At 48.6% G+C, this 22139-nt stretch overlaps 1 protein-coding gene across 1 annotated transcript in view; it reads left to right on the top strand.

Moving 5' to 3' along the window:
- PCNX2 (pecanex 2) overlaps positions 1 to 22139 on the top strand; it is a 291473-nt gene that overhangs the window by 257920 nt on the left and 11414 nt on the right. The window contains exons 27-30 of the mRNA XM_040624241.1: positions 4115 to 4348; positions 5847 to 5959; positions 20908 to 21052; positions 21545 to 21775. Of these exons, the coding sequence (XP_040480175.1) occupies positions 4115 to 4348; positions 5847 to 5959; positions 20908 to 21052; positions 21545 to 21775 (723 nt within the window). The remainder of the gene's footprint in view (positions 1 to 4114; positions 4349 to 5846; positions 5960 to 20907; positions 21053 to 21544; positions 21776 to 22139) is intronic.

The following is a 22139-nucleotide window of genomic DNA, read 5'->3' as shown; positions in this document are numbered from 1 at the left end:
GGGGGGGGGATGGGATACCTTTTCCGCGTTCACTCTCTCAGCTTTTCCTGAGGCCTTGGGGCACCACTCCTGCTTTTTGATGCTTCCCTCCCTTGAACTAGTAAGTGAATCGATATTCACTTTCCTCCTCTCCTAACTCCAAAAAACATGCTTCCCAATTCCCTGTATGTTTTCTAAAATGGCAATTCGCAATCTGATAAACAAGTCCAGGATAAGGTGCAAATGGCAGAGCCCCCGCCCTGGGACCTGCCAGCTAATATGTAGTTTGTGGGAGAACAATGCCCTTAACTCTGTTTTCCAAGAAAGGGGGGCGATGCCAACATGAGAGTTTCTGGTGGGGTGAGAGAGGCCCACAGTACAATGGTTTGTTACCTGGTGGGAGCTTCTCACGAGCTGGGGGCAGCCCCGTGACATCACACTCCCTGAATAAGCCAGCTAATTATGGATGTGCACGTCCTACCCAGAAATCCTGATTCTGAGGGCCTGGGGAGGGGCCCTAGGACCTGTGTTTTTAAATTAGTTTCCTAAGTGATTTAATACACAATGAGTCTTGGGAACGACTACAGACATACTTGTGCTCAATAGAAACAGAATTCTCTTAAATTCCAAATCAGTGCTCAGGAGGGGCTGAGATGTGGGGGCAGATGGGGCCTCACGGCGCCTCCTTAATTCACATCAACACCGATGGGACTGTTCACGCGAGGCTTTCTCTCAATACAGCACTCAGTGCTTGCCCGCCCTTTGGTGAGGGGTACTCAGAACTTGCGCTTACTCCCCCAGGGAGTAAAAGAAAATGTCAGGAGTGCCGAGCGGCTATTAGAACAGGAGAGGCAGCGTTTTAGGGTAAAAACTAACGAGTGTTTTCTTCTTTGGCCTTGGTGACGTGGTGAAAGAAATCCCCTTCGTGGTCCTGGATGGCTTCAAGTTTCAAGAGCTCGGTTTCATTCTTTGTATCATTGCTATTATTATTTTTATTGGGCAGGCAAATCAAAAAGGAAGAAAAGCTTGGAATAATTCCATTACACAAAAGGATTTTTTTTTTTATCTCCTAATAAACTGGGTCAGTTCCGCCACCCTCTATGAATATATTTGAAATCGTTTCCTTCCTGATGACTGGAGGTTTTCCCTGGTGCGTCCCCCCCTTCCCCTCCATTTATTAGTGCTCAAAACCCTCTTAGCCGTCAAGAAATCAGCTTTTGGCGAGGGCTGGGTTTTCCCGCTGCCATTGTTCCTGTCCAAGCCTTTCAGAAAGGAGAGGGGCTTATCGCTTGCCTTGCAGAAAGGGGAGCGCGAAACCCGACACGCGGGGCTGCCCGCCAGGGCCCCTCTCCTAGAACGCGCTGATAGAGTACACTGACGAGAAACCGGGAGAATCCCTGCTGGAGGAGCCAGATACGGCGAATTAATTCGGGAGAGGTCTTGCGTTCAACATGGGTCAGGTTCTATGCCATCAATTCCTTTTCCCCGTCCTCCCTCACCAGTTGTACTTAGTGTTGTACCCATTTCATCCTGACAGATTCTGAAGGATTTCGCATTGTTCATTGACTCTGTCTCCCTGACAGAATTTCTGCCTAAATCAAGTGGAAACGGGGCATGGCTTGCAGGGATTGGGCCTGTTCTGTGTTCTCTGGGCGAGAGGAACGGATTCTCCTCACTCACTGGGGGTGGGGGGTGGGGGGTTGGGGGGAGCCGAGCTGGGGGTGCGCTCAGAAGTCGACACTGCAAGATTTTGCCAGACCTAGGGGAGGAAGTTTTAGCCTCTGGGATTCGAAGTGCTCGTTAACTGTTCTGACTTCATCAGTTAAGGGGGTTATTTTCATTCCCCCCTAGAAGTGAGTGGAAAGGTAAACGTCCTTCGTCCTTCAAGCGTTGTTTGTTGTTCCTAGCTGGTGTGTGGGATTAGGACGTACTGGGGGGAACCAGACCAGATGTTTGCTAAAACCAGATGTTCACGCAGACCCAGTTTCTTTGTGGCCTTTGTAGTTGTCAGAAGAGACGCTGTGCCTTTGGCCACGGCCACGGATCCCCTTCTGCTTGTAACTCTGGGTCAACTGCTTACACTGCCTCCTAGAAGCTTGAAATTATCCTGCCAGCAGGTAGACAATAGAAAACCCTCCAGAGTCACAATTGACCTTTCTGAACATTAGACTCAGCTGTCTCTCCTGCCCCTAATGTCATCTGTGGCCTCATCCCTGCTCCAGACCTCACCTGAGCTGCTGCTGCGGCCTCCCTGAGCCTCAAGCCCCTGGGTAGGTGAGGCAGAGACACCAGGCCTCGTGAGTTCTTCATGCTCACTCGCTCTTTCTAAGCCTCAAAATAATGAACAGAAGTGGGCTGTGCTAGCGCTCTGTCCTTCCCACCTCCCACTCAGCGTCCTATGGCCTCGTCCTCCTTCCCTGCCTCTCTGTCCCCTCCCTCCTTACCCTGAAGCGACTTCTCGAGGCCAGCAAGGTTGTCCTGGGTGCAGTGGTGCAGAAGTGGGAGAGTGTGTGAAACATAGACGTCATTTGGGGTCCCCTCTTCCCCCACCTCGGGGGCAGGTGGGCTAAGGAGCCCAATAAGGAAGATGCCCCAAAGAAGGCAGGCCACCTGCGGGGAGCTGAAGATAGGCCTTCCCAAAGTCCAGGCTGCCGGCCGGCCGAACAGTGGAGAACGGCTGAGTCACGCGTTTACCCTTGTTTGGCCACAGTCTGGGGAGCACGTGTTCCCTTCCACTCACCTGCTCAAACTGCTCAGATACCCTGAAACCAGACACTCCTCAGCAACCTCCGACCTTGGTGTTCCAGATTTCATGTCCCAGCGAAAGGGAGGGAAGAGCAGGAGGCAGGCAGGTGGCTGCCTGAAAAAGCGTCTTTGCCCCCTCAAGTCACGGGTGCCAGCCCCCTGATCCCAGGCCAGGCCCAGGCCGCGCGCGATCCTGTCTGTCTCCTCCCTTGGGAGGAATGTGTGTCTACGATCAGAGAAGGCCACTGATGAAGGGTTTGGGGCCACGAGAGTGTGCTTCCCTGCCTCCTCGCACCAAATGCCACCCCTCCCTGTTGCTCGGGATTCTCAGGTGAGATGCGAGCCAGGCCCCCCCCCCGGCGGCGGGGCGGGGGGGGAGCTGTCAGCCTCAGTGGTTCTGAGCACCATGTCCATTTGCCCGTGGTAATAAAGTGCAGTGAAGACTGTAGTCCCATCTGCTGCTGATGTGGCCGTATTGGAGCTGGATTTTCACGTTCTCCGCTGTATTTCGACTTCTCGGGGCCGGGAGCTAGCCTTTCCGAAGGATGGATTCATTTGCGATCTACAAGATGGCTTTCAATAAAGCTGTGACTCAGCCTGAGAAGGCCCGAGGGTGGCACTTTCACCAGCTGGAATCCCTAAGTGGTGCGTCTGATGGAGGGGAAAACACGGGTTGTTCTGGGCACCCGGGATTACGCATGCACGTGTGTTTCCACAATTCTACATCACAAGTACTTTCTGTAAGAACTTTGGTGTTTTCGTTCATTGAACACCCCCGGGCTGGGGTCCCGGAAGAGGGTCTGGCCCAGTCTCCTTTGGCTGGATCAGCCACGGAAACCTGCAGTAACCCAAGGTGCTTTTGTGTGTCTCTCAGAAAGGATCGGGCTGGCTCTCCTTCCTCACCACGGAACTTCTGTTCTGGTACATTCTGTTAGCATTCTGTTCTTCTCTCTTACCTCATCCCTGTGGTGACCCGTAAGAGAGGGCATTTTAGAATGTCCCAGGTGAGTTCTATGCATTTAATCTAGCAGGAAAGGGTCGCCTGGGCGACTCAGTCAGTGAAGCGTCTGCCTCTGGTTCAGGTCATGATCCCGGGGTCCTGGGATCGAGCCCTCAAGTCTGGTTCCCTGCTCAGCAGGGAGTCTGCTTCTCCCTCTCCCTCTGCCCCTCCCCACACTCATGCTTGCTCGCACGCTCTCTCTCTCTTTCTCTCAAATAAATGAATAAAAAATCTTTTAAAAAGTCTAGCAGGAAATACAATGACACATGTGTAGGGAGTTCATGTCTCATACTTCCCTAACATTGATTTATTTTATGAGATAAAATAAATAAAAAGTCGTTCTGTCTTTAGAATGGCTGTAAGGGCTCAAATCTTGCTTTCTCTCTGCAGAGTATAATATACTATATGGTAACATCCCCCAAACTTCTCTCCTGGATCAAAAACGAATCCCTTCTGAAGTCCCTGCAGCCTTTTGCCAAGTGGCATTACATTGAGCGTGACCTTGCCATGTTCAACATTAACGTTGATGATGACTACGTCCCATGTCTCCAGGGGATAACGCGGGCCAGCTACTGTAACGTTTATCTAGAATGGATTCAGTACTGTGCACGGAAGAGACAAGAGGTAGGTCAGGGAGCTGGGGGCTGGAGGCATTGGATTAAATTTAAAACACAAGGAGCATTTTATAAAGTCCATCTCTTGCTTATACTGTATGGTCGATGATAATAAAATAGAGGAGAGAGAAGATTAGTATTTGGATAAATGTTTATTTAACACAAGCGAAATTATAAGAAAGAATTCACATACCCTGGTGAAGGTAGTGAAGGAGCCCTGAAGGTATATTTCCCTCTATACTGTGCTCAGGGTTAGTGCAGTTTACGCCTCTGGCATGGCTTTAAAATTCTGGAAACTTCTTTGTGTAGAGCTGCTTTTTGAGATTTTTGTACAAAGGGTAACTGTGCCGGGATGCGGAGGAGTTACTGGACGTATTGAATCGTGGACAGGGAACCGATCTGTTTAGCAATCAAGATGGCGCGACCCACTCCCGAAGTTGTGTCTATTGTGCCTCATTGCTCATATGCTGAGGACACTTCTGGAGATGAACGCAGCCTCTTAGAAATGAAAGCAAGGACAGTGACAGCTTCTCAAAAGAAGAGGAGGAGGGCTGGCAAGGAGGAGGAGCAAGAGGAGGAGAAAGGGGAGGGAAGCGAATGGAGGGAGTTGGTTGACTTTTCTCCGTGGGGTTGGAAAAGCTGGATCAGGATGCCGTTGATGGAGACGGTAGATCCAAGTTGAAGACAAACTCCACAGTAGTGAAGTATGTCATCCTGCGACTTGTGGGGACAAACCAAGTTATGACCCTAACCCAAGTCCTCGACCTTTTCGGGAGTGATTGAAAACGGGTTGTAGAGGAGCAGGTGGCAGAACCTGCTTTCTCCAGATGCAGCAAGGAGACTGTGCTGATTTCCTAACCCATGCTTGGCCTCTTGGGGTGGTTGAGGTATTCAAAGAATCTGTTGATCTCCCTAGCTATCCCCGTGATGGCGCTCTTCTTTCCTCATTTCGTCCATGAAATCATTTCATTTTTCTTGCAAAAGATATTTTGACTCTTTCTTCTGCATCGCCCGACCCCTCTTTTTAAGCTGACTTTGGATCACCTCTTTAATTTAGCTGTTGATTGCGGACTTATGGTCAATTCAGTGGGCTCCTCATTCTAGGGACAACAGAAAACCCTCACCTGCCCATGATTCCTGTACTCCTTCCCTTCCTGCTGGTCACACCTTGCCCTGCATTGGACAGTGGTAAGGTGGGCATTCATTTGATCTATGCTCTGCCCATCTTCAGCTGTGAAGCGCCATATTCAAAATTCCAGAGAATTAGGTCAGCAAGGCACATGTTCACCTCTTTTCTCCCCTAAAGTAGCTTCCTCGTTTCAATTTTTTCCCCATGTCCAACCACAAGAGAAAGTGTTTCAGGAATCAGAGAGTTTCTCCATCCCTGGGGCATGCTAGTGGACTAAGTGACCACAATGGCTGACTTGCAAAGCCCCCTGGGATGTGATTCTGTGCTGGTACATGATGGAACCCTTAAGAAAGTTGAATGAACATCCTTGCTCTTTCAGCCCTCCAAGAACCTGGACAGCGATGAGGACTCTCCTTTAGTGACCCTGTCCTTTGCCCTGTGCATCCTGGGGAGGAGAGCTCTGGGAACGGCAGCCCACAACATGGCTCTCAGGTACGTGAAGAAACAGTTGGTACAGACACTGAGATTTTCTATTTCTGTCAGTCATTTTCTTTATTTTAGCGTTGGACTGCTTATGTAGGTAGTTCTTGCCATAATAAATTATGTTGGGCCCGTAAGGAGGCTTTTGGATCACTGTGACCTTTGGGAGTTCTACATTTGGAAATGGCACTAATACAGAAGAGCGAAAACCCCAGAATTCTGGGTACAGGGCCTTCTGTGTTACAGGGGTCCTGGTGGATTTGCTGGAAAGATGAAATGAAATCATTTATAGGAACGACCTAGCCTGGTTTCTAGCAAAATTCACGCTTAATAAAGGTCGGTTCCCAGGGCTCCTGACTGGCTCAGTTGGTTGAGCGTCCAACTCTTGCTTTTGGCTCAGGTCATGATCTCAGGGACATGGGATCGAGCCCCGCATCGGGCTCCACGCTCAATGTGGAGTCTGCTGGAGATTCTCTCTCCCTCTCCCTCTGCCTCCCCCCACATGCTTGTACTCGCACTCTCTTTCTCTCTCTCAAATAAATAAATCTTTAAAAAAATAAAGGTTCATTCTCTTTCCCTGTTTTTCCACACGAAAGAAAAGCATCCCATCTGTGCTCTAGTCTAGACTACCCTGCCCTGTCTCTGTGGGGCTTTGATTAATTGGCTGTCCCTTCAGCTGTTTTTTCAAGCTCTCTTTCTACCAGATCTTCCTGCCCTGTATGTAAATAGCTCAAGTTTCTCTCGTTTTTTAAACAGTGGAGCTATAATTGACATATAACTTTATATTAGTTTCATAATGATTCAATATTTGTATAATTGCAAAATGATCACCGCTATAAGTCTAGTTAATGTGAATCACCATATGTATTTTTATTATGTTACAAACCTTATATCTTGTGATGGGAACTTTTAAGATTTACTCTCTTAGCAACATTCAAGAATCGATACAGTATCATTAACTAGAGTCACGATGCCAAACATCACATCCCGTAACTTATTTGTCTATGACTGGAAGTTGGTGCCTTTTGCCCCCCATACCCCCAACCCCAGCACCCACCAGTCTGTTTTGTGTATCTATGAGCTTGGTTTTCTCCTTGTTGCTTTGTTTTTTAGAGTCTCTGTATGTGAGATCATATGGTATTTGCCTTCCTCTCTCTGACGGACTTCACTTAGCATAATGCCCTCGAGGTCCATCCATGTTGTCACAAGTGGTAGGATTTCCTTCTTCTTACGGATGAATAATATTGCCAAGTTGCTCTTCTTAAAGAACAAAAACGAAGTTAAATTCTCTCCTGGCCTTTTCACCCTCCACCCTCTGTCACGCGGTCTTCTCTTGCATTCACGAACAAGCTCTGGAACTTTCCGTCACCAATGACACTGAGTGCAGCAGCCCCCACCACCCCACTGCCAGTTTGCCTTCTGCTCCTGCTGCGCCCCTGAAGCTGCTGTCATGAGATGATGTTCTCACCGCCAGGATCGCTGACCATTTCAGACTTCTCCTTTGCTACTTAGCACCAGGGGCCAGGTGTTCTAGATTCTGCTTGTCTGTCCAGATCACCTCGATGGGTGCACATTAAAGTCTCCTGAGGGGCTTTTAAATATCTGGATACCCAGGCCCTGCCCTAGTCCAGACCAGTGACATCGGAAACCCTGTTGGGGGGGGTGGCAAGCAGGATTACTCACGTACCCCCCCCCACCGGCCCGGTGATTTCAGTGTGTGGCCAAGGCTGAGCATCATAGAGAACTGGAGAGCTCGAAAAGCACTTCCATGTAGGTCCCCCTCACTGGTTTCTCCTCTGCTTGCACTTTCTTCCGGATTCCTGTGTCGTATCCTTGACACCAGGTTCTTTGATTCTCAACTGGAGTGAGTGCTATTAGGCCGGATTATAAGCTTCTGAAGAGCAAAACCCACTCGAGTATTGGTTTAACAACCGTCACAAGCCCTGGGCGTCCAGGGAGCCTTGCTGACTGTTGCCCAGTGCCCCCCTGCAGGGGACAGCTGGGAGCCGGGCTGGCACGCTGTGGTCGGGCATCGGCCACCATGGGTTGTGCGTCCGTAAGGGGTGAAGTGGTGCGGTTGGCGCGTCTCTTCATTTCTCTCTGGAGGCCGTAGCCTTGTGTCACTCAGAGGAAAAGGTCAGCACCGAGGTCATCAGAACATGTGACAATTACTCTTTCAACTCCGTATCTCCGAATTCCGATTTTCTTCACAGGTGAGGAATGCTAAGTGACTTACCCTGTTGGTGCTGAGTTAAAAGCTGTTCGAGGAACAGCCCCGGGGAGGAGCTGACTGGCTTCTCCTGCCTGGCTCAGCCTCCTGCTCCGGACCTGGGCAGTTCCCTCTGGGGCCTAACCTGTTGACGGAGAGCCTAGCAGGAGGCTCGAGGGAAGGCTTTGTACCAACAGGATGAGGTGGTGGAGGCAGGGAAGGGGAAGTTCCCTCATGAACTGTAAGGAGGGGATGCAGTCGGGGAAGGCCTTCGGAGGATTCTGGAATCACGAGTCTTCAGGTGGTCATAGCATCCAGGCAGGTGCTCTTTTGTTTGATCCATTTGAACTCGTTTTTTTTAAAAATAAATTCTGAGTTTTCTGTACAGATTGCAGATAAAATGCTTCAAGGATTTATTCTCTCAGTTCCCACCGAAGCTATTTGCAAAGACTTCTGCAATCTTGCTCTCCGCGGAACTTGCTCAATTATTCCTGATCCAGGCGTTTCTTGCCTGGTCTGCTTTATTTATTTTTTTTCTTGATTGAGCACCAGGCTCACCAGCTGCTTTTTTAAACTTTGTATTGATGGGATTTTCTTTGTTTCAAACACTTTCTTATACTCAATGTCAGCTCTGCTCGTTCCAAACATAGTGATGAGATAAATCTGGGAATAATATTCTCGGTACTCGAGGGAAAGATTTGATTATGCGGGACTGGTTCCCTTTACTGAGAGGTAAAGGTTCCCACACCACAGCAAAACCCTTCAGCGTGCCTTCATTTCAGTCTTTGACTAATAAAGGTAACTGATCTCACACACCGCCCTGGTCCAGTAGTTCCGGGCCCTGATGTCCGTGCAGTTCTGACTGAGTTGATTGTCTCGTGAGACACGGGGAAGGATGCAGTATGAGGGCAGGTGGGACGGGTCATGACAGGACCCCCACTTCTACTTCAGCCAAACAGCTGTGCTCTACATTTTATATGCTAGAATTTAATAGATGGTTTTGCTTGCAAAAAAAAAAAAAAAAAAGATTCCATAGCCCAAAAAATGTTTAAATGTAATTTTTATAGATATTGTCAAATGGCTCTCCAAAAAAGCTGCCCCAATTTGTAGTCTAACCAAGACTACAAGAGAATATGTTTTGCCATATCCTCACTAATGCTGGAGAGTCGGTCTTTAATTTTTCTGGTCTCATGGGTGAAAAATTATCTCATTCTCATTTGCATTTCTATTATTAATAGTGAGGGTAAGGATCATTTTACATATTTATTGACCACATATTTTTTTCTGTGACTTGACTGCCTATTTACGTGCTTTACCCATTGTTATTAGGCTCTTACTGATTTTGGGGACGTACTCTCATATTACGATCTTAATATGTGTTAAAAATATTTTCTATCAAGGCGTACTTGCTTTTTACTTTTATCTATTAAACACCTTTTAAAAAATTATAATTTCTGGGTTTTATGTCTTTCTTTTTTATTATTTTTTTAATATTTACTTTATTATATTTTTAAAATAATTTTTTATTATGTTCTGTTAGTCACCATACAGTACATCCTTAGTTTTTGATGTAGTGTTCCATGATTCATTGTTTGCATATAACACCCAGTGCACCATGCAATACGTGCCCTCCTTACTACCCATCACCGGCCTAGCCCAATCCCCCCCTCCCCTCCCCTCCCCTCTGAAGCCCACAGTTTGTTTCCCAGAGTCCATAGTCTCTCATGGTTCATTCCCCCTTCTGTTTACTCCCCCTTCATTCTTCCCTTCCTCCTCCTACCGATCTCCCTGCTATTTCTTATGTTCCATAAATGAGTGAAACCATATGATAATTGTCTTTCTCTGCTTGACTTATTTCACTTAGCATAATCTCCTCCAGTCCCGTCCATGTTGCTGCAAGTGTTGAGAAATCGTTCTTTCTGATAGCTGAGTAATATTCCATTGTATATATGGACCACATCTTCTTAATCCAGTCATCTGTTGAAGGGCATCTCGGCTCCTTCCACGATGTAGCTATTGTGGACATTGCTGCTATGAACATTGGGGTGCATATGGCCCTTCTCTTCACTATGTCTGTATCTTTGGAATAAATACCCAGTAGTGCAAGGCTGGATCATAGGGTAGCTCAATTTTTAACTTTTTAAGGGACCTCCACACTGTTTTCCAGAGTGGCTGTACCAACTTGCATTCCCACCAACAGTGTAGGAGGGATCCCCTTTCTCCACATCCTCTCCAACATTTGTTTCCTGCCTTGTCGATTTTTACCATTCTAACTTGTATAAGGTGGTATCTCAATGTGGTTTTGATTTGAATTTCCCTGATGGCTAATGATATTGAACATTTTTTCATGTGTCTGTTAGCCATTTGTATGTCATCGTTGAAAAAGTGTCTGTTCATATCTTCTGCCCATTTTTTTATTTGATTATTTGTTTCTCATGTATTGAGTTTGAGAAGTTCTTTGTAGATCTTGGATACTAGTCTTTTATCTGTAGTGTCATTTGCAAATATCTTCTCCCATTCCATGGGCTGCCTCTTAATTTTTTTGACTCTTTCCTTGGCTGTGCAGAAGATTTTTATCTTGATGAAGTCCCACAAGTTCATTTTTTCTTTTGTTTCTCTTGCCTTTGGAGATGTGTCGTGAAAAAAGTTGCTGTGGCCAATGTCGTAGAGGTTACAGCCTATGTTCTCCTCTGGGATTTTGATGGATTCCTGTCTCACATCGAGGTCTTTCATCCATTTGGAGTTTATCTTTGTGTATGATGTGAGATAGTGGTCAAGTTTCATTCTTTTGCATGTAGCTGTCCAATTTTCCCAGCACCATTTATTGAAGAGACTTGTCTTTTTTTCCACTGGATGTTTTTTCCTGCTTTGTCAAAGATTAGTTGCCCAAAGAGCCAAGGGTCCATTTCTGGGTTCTCTATTCTGTTCCATTGGTCTATGTGTCTGTTTGTGTCTTTCTTAAAAGCGTTTTTCATTCAGCTCCAGGATATAAAAATAATACCCCCTGTTTTCCTCTGATACTTCTATAGTTTCACTTCTTGCCATTTAGTTTTTGAATCCTATCGGGTCTTGGGATTTGATTTTACTCTACTTATTAGGTAATTACCTACCTTGTTACATTTTCATGGATTCTAGCAGAGGACACGAGACTCCTGGGTCAGAGACAAAGGACTTTATTTCTCATAGCACAGGGGCAGCATGAGATTCGGGTGTTTGTTTCTGTTCCCCGTGCCCCCAAAACCCACAGGGGTGACACAGAGCACCATTTTCCATGACAGGAGAAGAGCACTTAGCTCAAGGAACCAGCCATTTTGTAGCAGAGAGAGATGCCATTTCATCCCTCAAGGATGCTTACTGCAAACGAGGCCCTGGGAATGGCCTAGGCCTTGCGTTCTCGGCAAAGCAGTAGGATATGTCGGAGAATGAGCCCGCTAGACTACTGGCTCCCAACGAATTCAGTAGAATATATTTTCATACATGATGGGAGATAGGGATCCATTTTTTTTCCCCAAATGGATAGCTGAGAGTCCAATACCGTTTGCTAAGTAGCTCTTCCTTAGTGATTCAGTCAGTCAGTTAAAAACACCACTACCTTGAAATACCACTTTTGCCACATGCTACATTCCCATTCATAGGTGGTACGCCTCTGGAATTACACATCCGGTAAAGTGATCAATCTCTCTATTCTCATAATAAAACCATACTGTTTGGTTTCCTAGAGCGATAACAGTGTTTGGATATCTGATGAGTCTAGTCCCTCTGTTTTTGCTTTTTTCATATCATTTTGTGGTGGTACTTTTCTTGCTCATTGCTCTCCTCGGGGGAAATTTAGAATCACATTTTATAAAAAGTTCTGCTGGTGTTTTGATTGAGGATGTATTGAATTTGCAGATTGAGAAAAATAACGAACATCATTCAGTAACATCGTGCATCTCTGCGATCATTCCGTTTTTTTAAATGTCTTTCAGTAAACTTCTATCGTATTTTTGAGATTTGTAATCTCTTAATAGGTTGTTTCTAGATATTCTATAGGTTTATTGTGATTGGGACTAGAACCTTTCTTTCCTGTCACATTTTTAACTGGTTACTGCTGGCGTACGGGAAAGTGATTTCCTTTTTTATTTGATCTCATTTGGGGCACCCCTACTGAACTCTGTTACAAACATAATATTCCAGTTAATTCTCTTTGATTTTTGTGGTGAGAAGACATATCTGCAGATAATGACAGTTACGGCTTTTTTTTCTCCCCAACATTTCCCTTCAGTTCTTTTTCTTATTACGTGGGTTATGACCTCCAGGGCAGCGTTGGAAATGGGCATCCGTGGTAGTTGCTTATTACTGCTGGAACTAACTACCGCAAACTTGGTGGGTTAAAGCAACATATGTTAGCTTAGAGTTTTGGAGGTCAGAAGTCCAAAATGGGCTTCACGAGGCTAAAATCAAGCCGTCTGTTGGGCTGCGTTCCTTCTGGAGGCTCTGAGGGGAGAGTCCATGCCCCATTCTAGAGGCCGTCTCTTGCTCCGTCTCTCGAGCCAGTATCTTCAGTGGAGCATCTTTTGATCTCTGTCTGGCTCAAACTCTACTTCTCCTGCTTTNNNNTTTCCCTCACAAGCGTCCTTGGGAGTACATCGGGCTCACCGAGATAGTCCAGGATAATCTCCCCATTTCAAAATTCTTAACTTAATCACACCTGCAAAATTCCTTCTGCTGTTTAAGGTAATGTAGTCACAGGTTCCAGGGATTAGGCTATGGGGGGCCTCTTATTCTGCTTAGTGCAGCACCCTTGCCTTAATCCACATGTCACGGGGACAAGAGTAATATTTCAGCATTAAAAAGTAAGGGGTGTTTTAGGTTTGTAGTAGACCATTGTATCAAGTCGGGGAGTTTCATCCTCTTCCTGGTAATGAAACTTTTATCAGGAAAGGGTGTTGAATTATTTTAAAATGTTGGGGCACACATTCAGATGACACACTTCTCCTTATATCTATTAATGTAATGAGTTACATTAATAGAGTTCTTCATGCTAAAATATCCTTAAAATTCTGAGATAATCTCTATTTGGTCATGATATATTATTCTTTTTATACAATGATGAATTCAACTTGCTAATTTTTTTAGAGAGGGGGGAGACGGGAGGGGTGCAGAGGGAGAGGGAGAGAATCTTAAGCAGGCTCCAATGCCAGTGCAGAGTCCGTTGGGGGTTTGATCTCACGACCCCGAGATCATGACCTGAGCTGAAATCAAGAGTCTGACGCTAACCGACTGAGCCACCCAGGTCCCCCACAACTTGCTAATATTTTATTTAGCGTAATTACATCTGTGTTCAAAGTATGTGTGGCCCATGACCTCTGTGTGTGTCCATGTGTGCAATCTACCCTTACATAATTTTAAAATCAGGAATAGGCCCTTAGGTGTACTTTGTGAGACCTCACAGGTCATTCTCACATATTTAATGTTAAAGAGTTAACAGAGGAGTTTCTAACACCGACTCGCCAGAGGGGTCTTACACTGCAGCCTAACATGAGCCACAAGCTCTGCTTTGTTTGATGGATTTGTTGGGGAAATATTTTTGACCTTACTACAGTGACACGGCACTGATGGAAATCCTCAAGAAATAAAACTATGTACATGCAAAATTAGAGAAAATGAGTAAATCGAGAGTCACCTTCAATGATAACGCTGACTGCGAGGCAAGAGCACACGCATATACAGTGCCTTACAAGAAAATGTCGATGTGTTTTGGAGATGGATTGGGTTAATACGGATGTACCAAGCAAATACTGGTAGTTTTTTTAGATCTGGACTTTGAGGCCCATCTTCTTTGGAGAACTGTGTCTCCCATTGGAGAAAGGCACGTGTCCATAAAGGGATGCTTTAGCAGGAAGTCAAAGTAGTTTCACTGACCCCAAGCTAAAAGATAGCTTGACTGCTGTCTTCAAGTACATGGAAGGTGGTGAGCGAATCCTGGCCAATGCTCCATGTATAGAGATAAAGGTGAGAAGATGGTAGCATTTTATTAGCAGCAACATGTTTGCTTGAAGAAGAAATTTTACTGGCTCTTGGAGTAGACTAGGCTTCCAAGAGGATAGAGAGCCCCAAGATCAACATAGTCTTGAAAAACGGTAGGCAAACAAGCCAGCCATATGTATGCTGTGCCAAGCTCCGTGCAGGAGATCAAGAGCCCTGACATGTGACCTTGTGGTGGGTCACTGTGTGGTCTGAGGTCACATCTGCCATTTGCCCACCCCTCTCACGCAGGGTGGTTGGAGGAAAACAGTGTTCTTCAGAAATCCAGGACACAATCTCAGTTTCTTCTCCCAAGCTTCCACTGGAGATGATGCCCAAACGAGGGCCAGACGTCCTACAGAATCATCCTGCAGAACAGGATCGAGGTCCACTTTCTCAATGGTGGTTGGAAACTCAGAAGCCAGAATCTAGGAGGGAAATAGACAAAGTAAACATGATGCAAGATCCTGATTAAAATCGGGTCATCCAGCTCAAATCAGAATCTTGGGGCGTGTAGAAAATCTGATGTTTAAAGCACAGGAAAGAATTTATAACCTAGAAAAAGGAGCAAGCATTTCTGGGACCTCGAGTTGTAATACTGCATGGGAAGGTCTCGTACCTTGGCCTGGTGTATGGTTCCACTCCGCTGTCCCGACTCCCTTGCTTCTCTGACATGGCTGGATGTCTTCAGGAGACACCCAGATTCTCTGATCGCCTGAGCCCCAGATCTCAGGATTACCTGGGAAGCTTGATCAGAACATAGACCCCAGGCCCCCTCACAAACCACCAACTGAGGATCTCCAGGACCTGGGTCAGGAAATCTACTTTCGATGGTGAACGGCTGCCGGGTGCCTGACCCCTGGGGTCCTGAGGCCGGCCTCGGGAAGCACTTCACTGGCTAACAGCAGTTGACCCGTCGATAAGGAGGCCCAGGAGCACAGAGTGTCAGGTGTTAAAACATCATGAGGTCAAATGTATTTTTAAAAAGCTTTTCATCAAACCTTGCCTTTTAATGATTTCTCGCTTGGGAATTACCATTTCATCATTTGTTTGGGATGTAGTTGAAACATCGCTGAAGGCCACAGCCTTGCTTTCCTGTTATCAGGTGGGGTTCTGCAGCATAAACACCCTTTTGTTTATATCTGAAGCTTATGCTAAAATGAGGCTAAAGGGAGCAGCGAACACTTAAGGACGTGCTCCCGACGTCCGTACGGGGGACGGTGCTCAGTGCTTGACACAAGTTTATACATTTCGTCCTCTGTCGAGGCTTGAGAGAGGGTGAGGTGGGTACTGTTACAGCTGGAAAAACCAGGGCACAGAGGAGCGAGTGGCGCAGTGTTTCACCACGGCGGAGTCCTGCCCAGCCTCCAGAGTCCTGCTCCTGACCACCCCTCTGTGCCACCATTAACCCCGTCTGCTCCGTCAGAATTCCTCAGGTCACCCCCATCCCTGGGGCGAGCATCCCCGCCCTCCTCACACCCCTCAGCTTCCTCTGTGGACGGCTCCTGTGCGGGGTGGTACTGCCGAGAGCTGCTGAAGGGGCCTGCTGATGGGCCTCACTGCTCCCGAAGCTCACGGTGGCCCATGCTCGGGGATCCGCCACCCTCTGCACCTTGCCCTGTCCCGCTGGCCCCGGCCCTCTCTGGTGGAAGGTGCTTCCGCCTTGCGCTCTCTGTGCTCCCGCTCTCTTGAACTTGTCTTCTGCATCTTTCAGGACTCAGGCATGGGTCCTGGGGGACAGAAGAATGCTGGACACTGGGGTGGATTTGTTCCCTCCCCCACTGACATGTGTCCCTTGTCCTCAAACCACACTTGTGCACCCAGTCCCCGATGTAAAGAGATTTTAGCCAGCCCCTCACCCAGCCTCCACATCTCTCTGGACAAGCTTGATTTTAGGGGTGAACACAGAAAGAAAGAGATGATAATGAGGACAAGGGACTTGCCAATATCAACAAGTATCAAAGCCAAAATTGAAGCTTGGGTTTAGGTTTCTGGCTCCCATCCCCCCAGCTCTTCTGGGCCATATGCTGCCTCTCTGTGTGGTACCTGAACTCTAAAACCAAGTGAGGCACCTTGGTCCTACCCGAGGGACACCATTACTTTCTGTCAGAGCACTCTTCGCCGGGTAGGGGGTGGCTGGGATCCAGACCAGGGGCTGGTTTGATTTTAGAGCTTCCTGGACTAGCTTCCTGGATGAAGAGTGCATGAAAGAATTTTTAATACACTATCAACTCAGGGTGCGTGCTGAGTGTGCACACCAAATTAAACTTTTTGAAAATTACTGGCGGCCGAACTCAGGAGGGTGAGGTGGGGGTGAGTTCAAGAGCGAGTTCATTCTAACAGCCTCTGGGCTGGTCTGTAAGAAGACGGCTGCAGTTACACGCTCTCAATGCACATCTGGGTTTCCTGGACGGGTGGGGAGCCAGAAGGCAGCCGTGGCTTTGCTCCGACACGTCTTCAGTGGGATGAGAAACAGAGTATTTGTTTCCCCCTTTCTTACCCTCTTTCTTATCCCTTTCTGGTCTGTTTCCTCTTAAAGAAGACGACTAGAATAATATATCTTGTGCAAGCACCCACAAGAATGAGATGAGCTAATGGGATGGAAAGCGCTGCGTAATCCACAGACCACCAGAAAAATGGAAATTATCAACCTCTGTCTCACTTCTAGTTGCTCAGAGGTGGTGCTGGTCACCTGGACCATTGCTGTTCGTTATTGTATGGGGGGATCGTTAGCAGGAGGATGTGGCCGGGGTGATGGAATTAGCCGCGAAGCCAGGGCAGGTTGCTGAATTGCACGGAGGGAGTAGAGCGCACGAAGGCATGCTGGGCCCTCGAGGCGGACGTGCTCTCCGAGCCTGCAGTACCGGCTGCGGCGGACAGGCACAGCCCCCTACGCAGCTCCGTTACTAATCAGTAAGCGCAGGGAAACCCAGCCTGCAAATCACACTTAATTGTTCGCATATGGTCTACCAGCTCTCCGTTTACTGCGATGCGCGGCAGCAGAAGGCTCTTCGCGCTGCTGAGCTGTAAACACACAATCTCTGGGCCTGTTTGAAAGGGAATGAAAATGAACAAATCAGTCATTGTTCTGGAGAGCCCACTGTGAGTCCTGCAGGAACTAGCCCGGCATTAAAGTTGTTTCCCACCGAACCCTAAAATTCATTAAGCCTGGATCCAAAATAATGACCCCATTGTCCAAAACTGGAAATCTGTAACCTCCCGCCGTGCTTTTTTCTCAGAAAAAGCAGGCTTCTCAGCAGAGGCACGATGAACCTTTGGGCCGCGTGGTTCTTTGTTGCAGCAAACCTGCCCGACTTCTCCCCGCTAGGTGCCAGAGCACACCACCGGCCCCCACCCCCGGCCCCAGCGTGACATACAAAAAGGTCTCTGAATGTCCCCGAGGGGCCCAAATTGCCAGCAGTTGCAAACCAGTGAGAGAGGTGCAGCTGAGAGGCAGGCTGAGCCCGTCAGTGATGTAGAACACAGTGGGGCTTAGAGGGGTATAAGCAGCCTCGGGCTAGAACAGAGCCAGGAGGAGGACTCTGTGAATAATGAAAGCGGAGTTACAAGACGGTGAAAACAAACAGCCTTTGCTTTCACTGGCCATCCTCATATTACCTTGTCGTGAAAGGCAATGGGCGGGCGTGCTGAAATGAGCAGGACCAGTTTAAGCAGAAGCCTTGGGCCAAGCGCAAGCTAGCATACCGGCAGTGGCCGGCTCTGCAAGCGATAGCCAGAGCCTCAAGCCAGGAAACAGCCTTTCTAGAGGGGCTGGGAGCAACGGTGCTTAAGGACTGATGACCCCAGCCTCTCATCTGTATGCGTCACCAGCAGTTACGTCATCGTTCTTAGGAAGCTGGGTCAGGAACCAGAAAGACAAGAACAGGAGTTCGGGCAATCAGAGACTCATTGGAGACCCAGCTTTATGGTTGTCGGTGTCTGCTGGGGCTGCAGAGTCACGCCGAGGCAGAGGCTGGAACGTCTGTTCTAACGCACCCCCGCACACGCACACACGTGCACACACATGTGCACAAACGCACACGCAGTGAAAAAGGCAAGAGCATGACTCCAGTCCTGGGCCTGGGGAGTGTGGGTCGACCCCTGCAGGAGAGGGGCTCAGGGCCAAGCGGGAAGCAGCACAGACACCATCCCTCTAACAGAGTCAGCTGGAGGGCCAGGACGATAAATTTGTTCTCGGGTCGAGCGGCGTGGTGTGACAGCCTCAACAATACATACCAGTCTTTTCCATTAAAAAGAAAATGCACTCAAGCCCTTGCTCCTCACCATCATATTAAGGAGTAATATTTTTCTAGTGCTCTTTTCGTTGAAATTTTAGCCCGCATTTAGTGCCATGGGAGCCCATGCTTATCTTTGGTTCTCTATGTGTGGATATGCTTCTTTAACACGCGATTGTACACGTGTCAGGTTTCTTCCTCCCTGTCCCCTACGTAATCCCACACATCTGGACAGAGTTGTGCCTGCGCCGGTGATTGCCTGGCCGACAAACTCTATGACAGGACGGGATGAGACAACCTGTCTCACTAATATCCCAGGTCAGGTGGGGGAGGGCTGCAGGGGGACGGGGGTGGCTGTTTAGTCCCCACTCCAGCTGTTGGCCTGGGGGCGGGAGCTCATCATCGCTCAGTGGAATCTTGAAAAGACAGAGCGCTTATGAAACTCCAAATCCGAAATGTGCTGCAGGTGTCCCGGAGCCCTGGCTGTCTCTGCCCCTCAGAGCCCTCCCCAGCTCATCACATCCCTCTGCCTTCCTCCTCTTCATTCTCCTAAGGATAATGAAACACCTTTCTTCCAGGATGCCTTTACCTTGAAGGTGCTAGGGATAATACCACCAGTCCAGTGGAATTCTAATTCAGGCTTTGTGTTCTACGTTTAGAATCATTTTAAAAGAACAGCATTAAGTGCGACAACGTTATTTTCTCCCCCCAAAATGACAAGTGAAGCATCTGTTGCTGGGGGCCTTCCCGCAGAAGGGGCGTTTTCCATCCTGATGAGTAAGCGGTCTGTGGTTACCCTGCACCTGTGCTGAGCAAACGAGAGCCTGGCGCCTTGAACTCCTCGCTCTGCTCTCTGTCTGCAGAGGACGCTCTGGGTATCTGGGTGAGACCCTTAATCTTCCTTCGCCACCATCCCCATCCCTAGGTCTGGAGGAGTGTTTTGTCTCCCTGTGTGTGCAAGCAACATGGCACTAATCCTTTCCAGAATAAGACCCACCCACATCCTGCCCCTTGGCTGTTCCTTCACAGTGCTTAGCTCCCATGTGATGACAGGGGCATTTTTGGATGTTTCCAGCTCACAGCAGGCAGTACTCGTTATTGTAAAGCTTTTGCTCTTGGCATTCGCCCTGCTGCAGCTCGGCCCCACTGTCTTATGCTCCCTCCTCAGTGCCTCCCAGGTGGTGGCTAAAGCTCACAGCCCCAGGAGGTATTTGTTCCATGAGGGGAGAGCCTTTCGGGAAGGCTGCCTCCTGGAACTCTTTCTGGAAAGTTCTGGGCTCCTCCAGACCACAGCACCCTGAGCCCCACCTGCCTAGACCTCAGCTGCTTCCGTTTCCCACAGTCTGCTCTGACTCAAAACCTCGGCATCCCTCTCAAGAGAGTTCCAGAAGGAAATTAATGATAGTGGTACGTTTTGCCACGAAATGCTAAAATAGCAATCAGTGGAACGATTTCCCTGACGTGCAGGTCTTATGTGCTGTGTTGAATCAAAAGTCTTGCTCGGTGAGCCAACTCATTAAATCCTTCCGAGCAGCCGTCCTCAGAGATTCTCCTCTCACACATTTTCCGGCTCCTTCTGTCCCAGTGCAGCCCTCTCAGGGCTGCTGTTGCTTGTACTCACCTCATGACTGCCTCTCAGGGACGTGAGAGGCCAGGGTTGTTAGAAGCGGCTGCAATTGAATATATTAGTGGAAATAAAGAAGGAAGAGCACCTCTCCCTGTTCCCATTAGACAGGATCCACTGCCCTCCCAAACCTGGGTTCCCGACGTTCATCCTGACTGTAAAGCAGCCAGACCGTGGGAGATCTCCCGCGGGTGGACTCTGGTGTTCCTGATCCAGCCAATGCTCAGTTATGTGCAGGAAACGGATGCAGGGCAGGAAAAACCTGGAAACGTGAAAACCCAGGTAATTCGGAGAAACCCTTCGATCCTTGATTTTAACCACCCCATGAAGCGTCTTCCACAGTCATTCACCAAAGGGTAGGGATGGGAAGTAGATGTGCTCGGAGAATCCAAAAGACCCATGTGAGATTTCACTGGGTTTCATGTTCTTCTTCTTCATCCTGTGGCGGAATCCAGTTTATATTACGAGTAACATAGCCTACCAGTGATATCGAGAAACCAAAGGCGAACAGCACAAGCTCCTGGGCTGTGCCCCAGGTGGCCTGTCAGTCGCCCGCTGAGAAGGGCACCGCTGGGAGTCCCGGAACAGACCACCCACACGCTGAGGGTCCCGGGGACCAGGACTGCACTGTCACTCTCGGAGATCAGCACAAGTGGCTCGGGGTGGGGGGCGGCCCACGGTTTCTGAAGCTGGTCATTACGTGGCAGTCAGGAGGGTCCGGGCATGGGCTCTGGCCAGCCTGGGTGCGCTCTGCCTCGGTCAGCCTTTTCAAGGCGTGAAGGTCATTCTCGACATGACAGATGGAAGCCTCAGATCTTGCTCAGAGTGGCAGGTTTCTGAACGCTGTTCAGCGTGAGCGAACGGTAACTCAGACTTTGCTTCACAGCCTGGATTCTTTCCTGTATGGCCTTCATGCCCTCTTCAAAGGTGACTTCAGAATCACAGCCCGAGACGAGTGGGTATTTGCCGACATGGACCTTCTGCATAAGGTGGTCGCTCCGGCCATCAGGATGTCCCTGAAGCTTCACCAGGTGAACAAATTTAAAAATGTAAAAAAATCTATTTTTTTTTTTTTTAAAGGTAAGTCTGAAACATTAGGGAGCAAACAAGACCTTTCAGGTCCCTTTTCTTGGCATGACATTTGTGAGTGGGTGCATTACTTGGGTAACTAAACATTGAGGCCACCCAGATATTCTTGACATCAGCCAGCGGTCACTGGCCCTCAAGAGCGGCTAGGAGGTGAGATGCTCCACTAGGACAGAAAAGGGGAACTGGCCAGAGAAAATGACATCTTGGGTGCCCGACCTTAGCCACAGAGCTGTTTCCCGGGGCACGTTCCAGCAGTTAGGGCAGTGGGACGAGGCGGTGTCTCCTACCCAGCTCGGGATTCGGAGAGTGGGAAGAGAGTCCACGTGGACGCGGGCTTGGCTCTTGGGTCATCCGCCAAGTCACCGTCTGCACACTCCCCTCCGGGTCAACTCTCTGGTCCTCCCCGAGCCCACAGATGGACTTCTTTCCCCCAGGACCAGTTCACCTGCCCCGATGAGTATGAAGACCCAGGGGTCCTCTATGAAGCCATCCAGTCCTTCGAGAAGAAAGTAGTGATCTGCCACGAGGGTGACCCGGCCTGGAGGGGTGCCGTGCTGTCCAACAAGGAGGAGCTGCTCACCCTGCGGCACGTGGTGGACGAGGGCACGGATGAGTACAAGGTCATCATGCTCCACAGGAGCTTCCTGAGCTTCAAGGTCATCAAGGTCAGTGGCTCTCCCTCCCGGCTGGCCCCAGCGCTCGCGCCCCTGTGCCAGCCTCTCTTTCAGGGACACGGGCTCGGAGGAGCAGAGGTGGGCTGGGGGTCAGGGTGGTTCACACCCCTGAGAACTCCGTGCAGGCAGGGGCTTTGGCGAGAAGGCCTGGTAGACGCCCATGTAGATGAGGGTCAGGATCTGGCTTACGTGTAGACACTTCCTAGTTCTCCAAGGTTCCAGAACCTTACGAACCTATTTCTGGACCCGAAGGCTTTCTTACCAGTATTTCTTCTCTTTATATCTCTTCAAACCACTGGACCGAAACAACGACTTTCTTTTTGCCCTGTTTCGCCATGCAAGTGGCATCATACGC

Source organism: Ursus maritimus, unplaced genomic scaffold (assembly GCF_017311325.1).
Source record: "Ursus maritimus isolate PB19 unplaced genomic scaffold, ASM1731132v1 scaffold_7, whole genome shotgun sequence".
NCBI classification, from domain to species: Eukaryota; Metazoa; Chordata; class Mammalia; order Carnivora; family Ursidae; genus Ursus; species Ursus maritimus.
The sequence above is the reverse complement of the archived record's forward strand: the minus strand, read 5'-3'. Positions and strand labels throughout refer to the sequence as shown.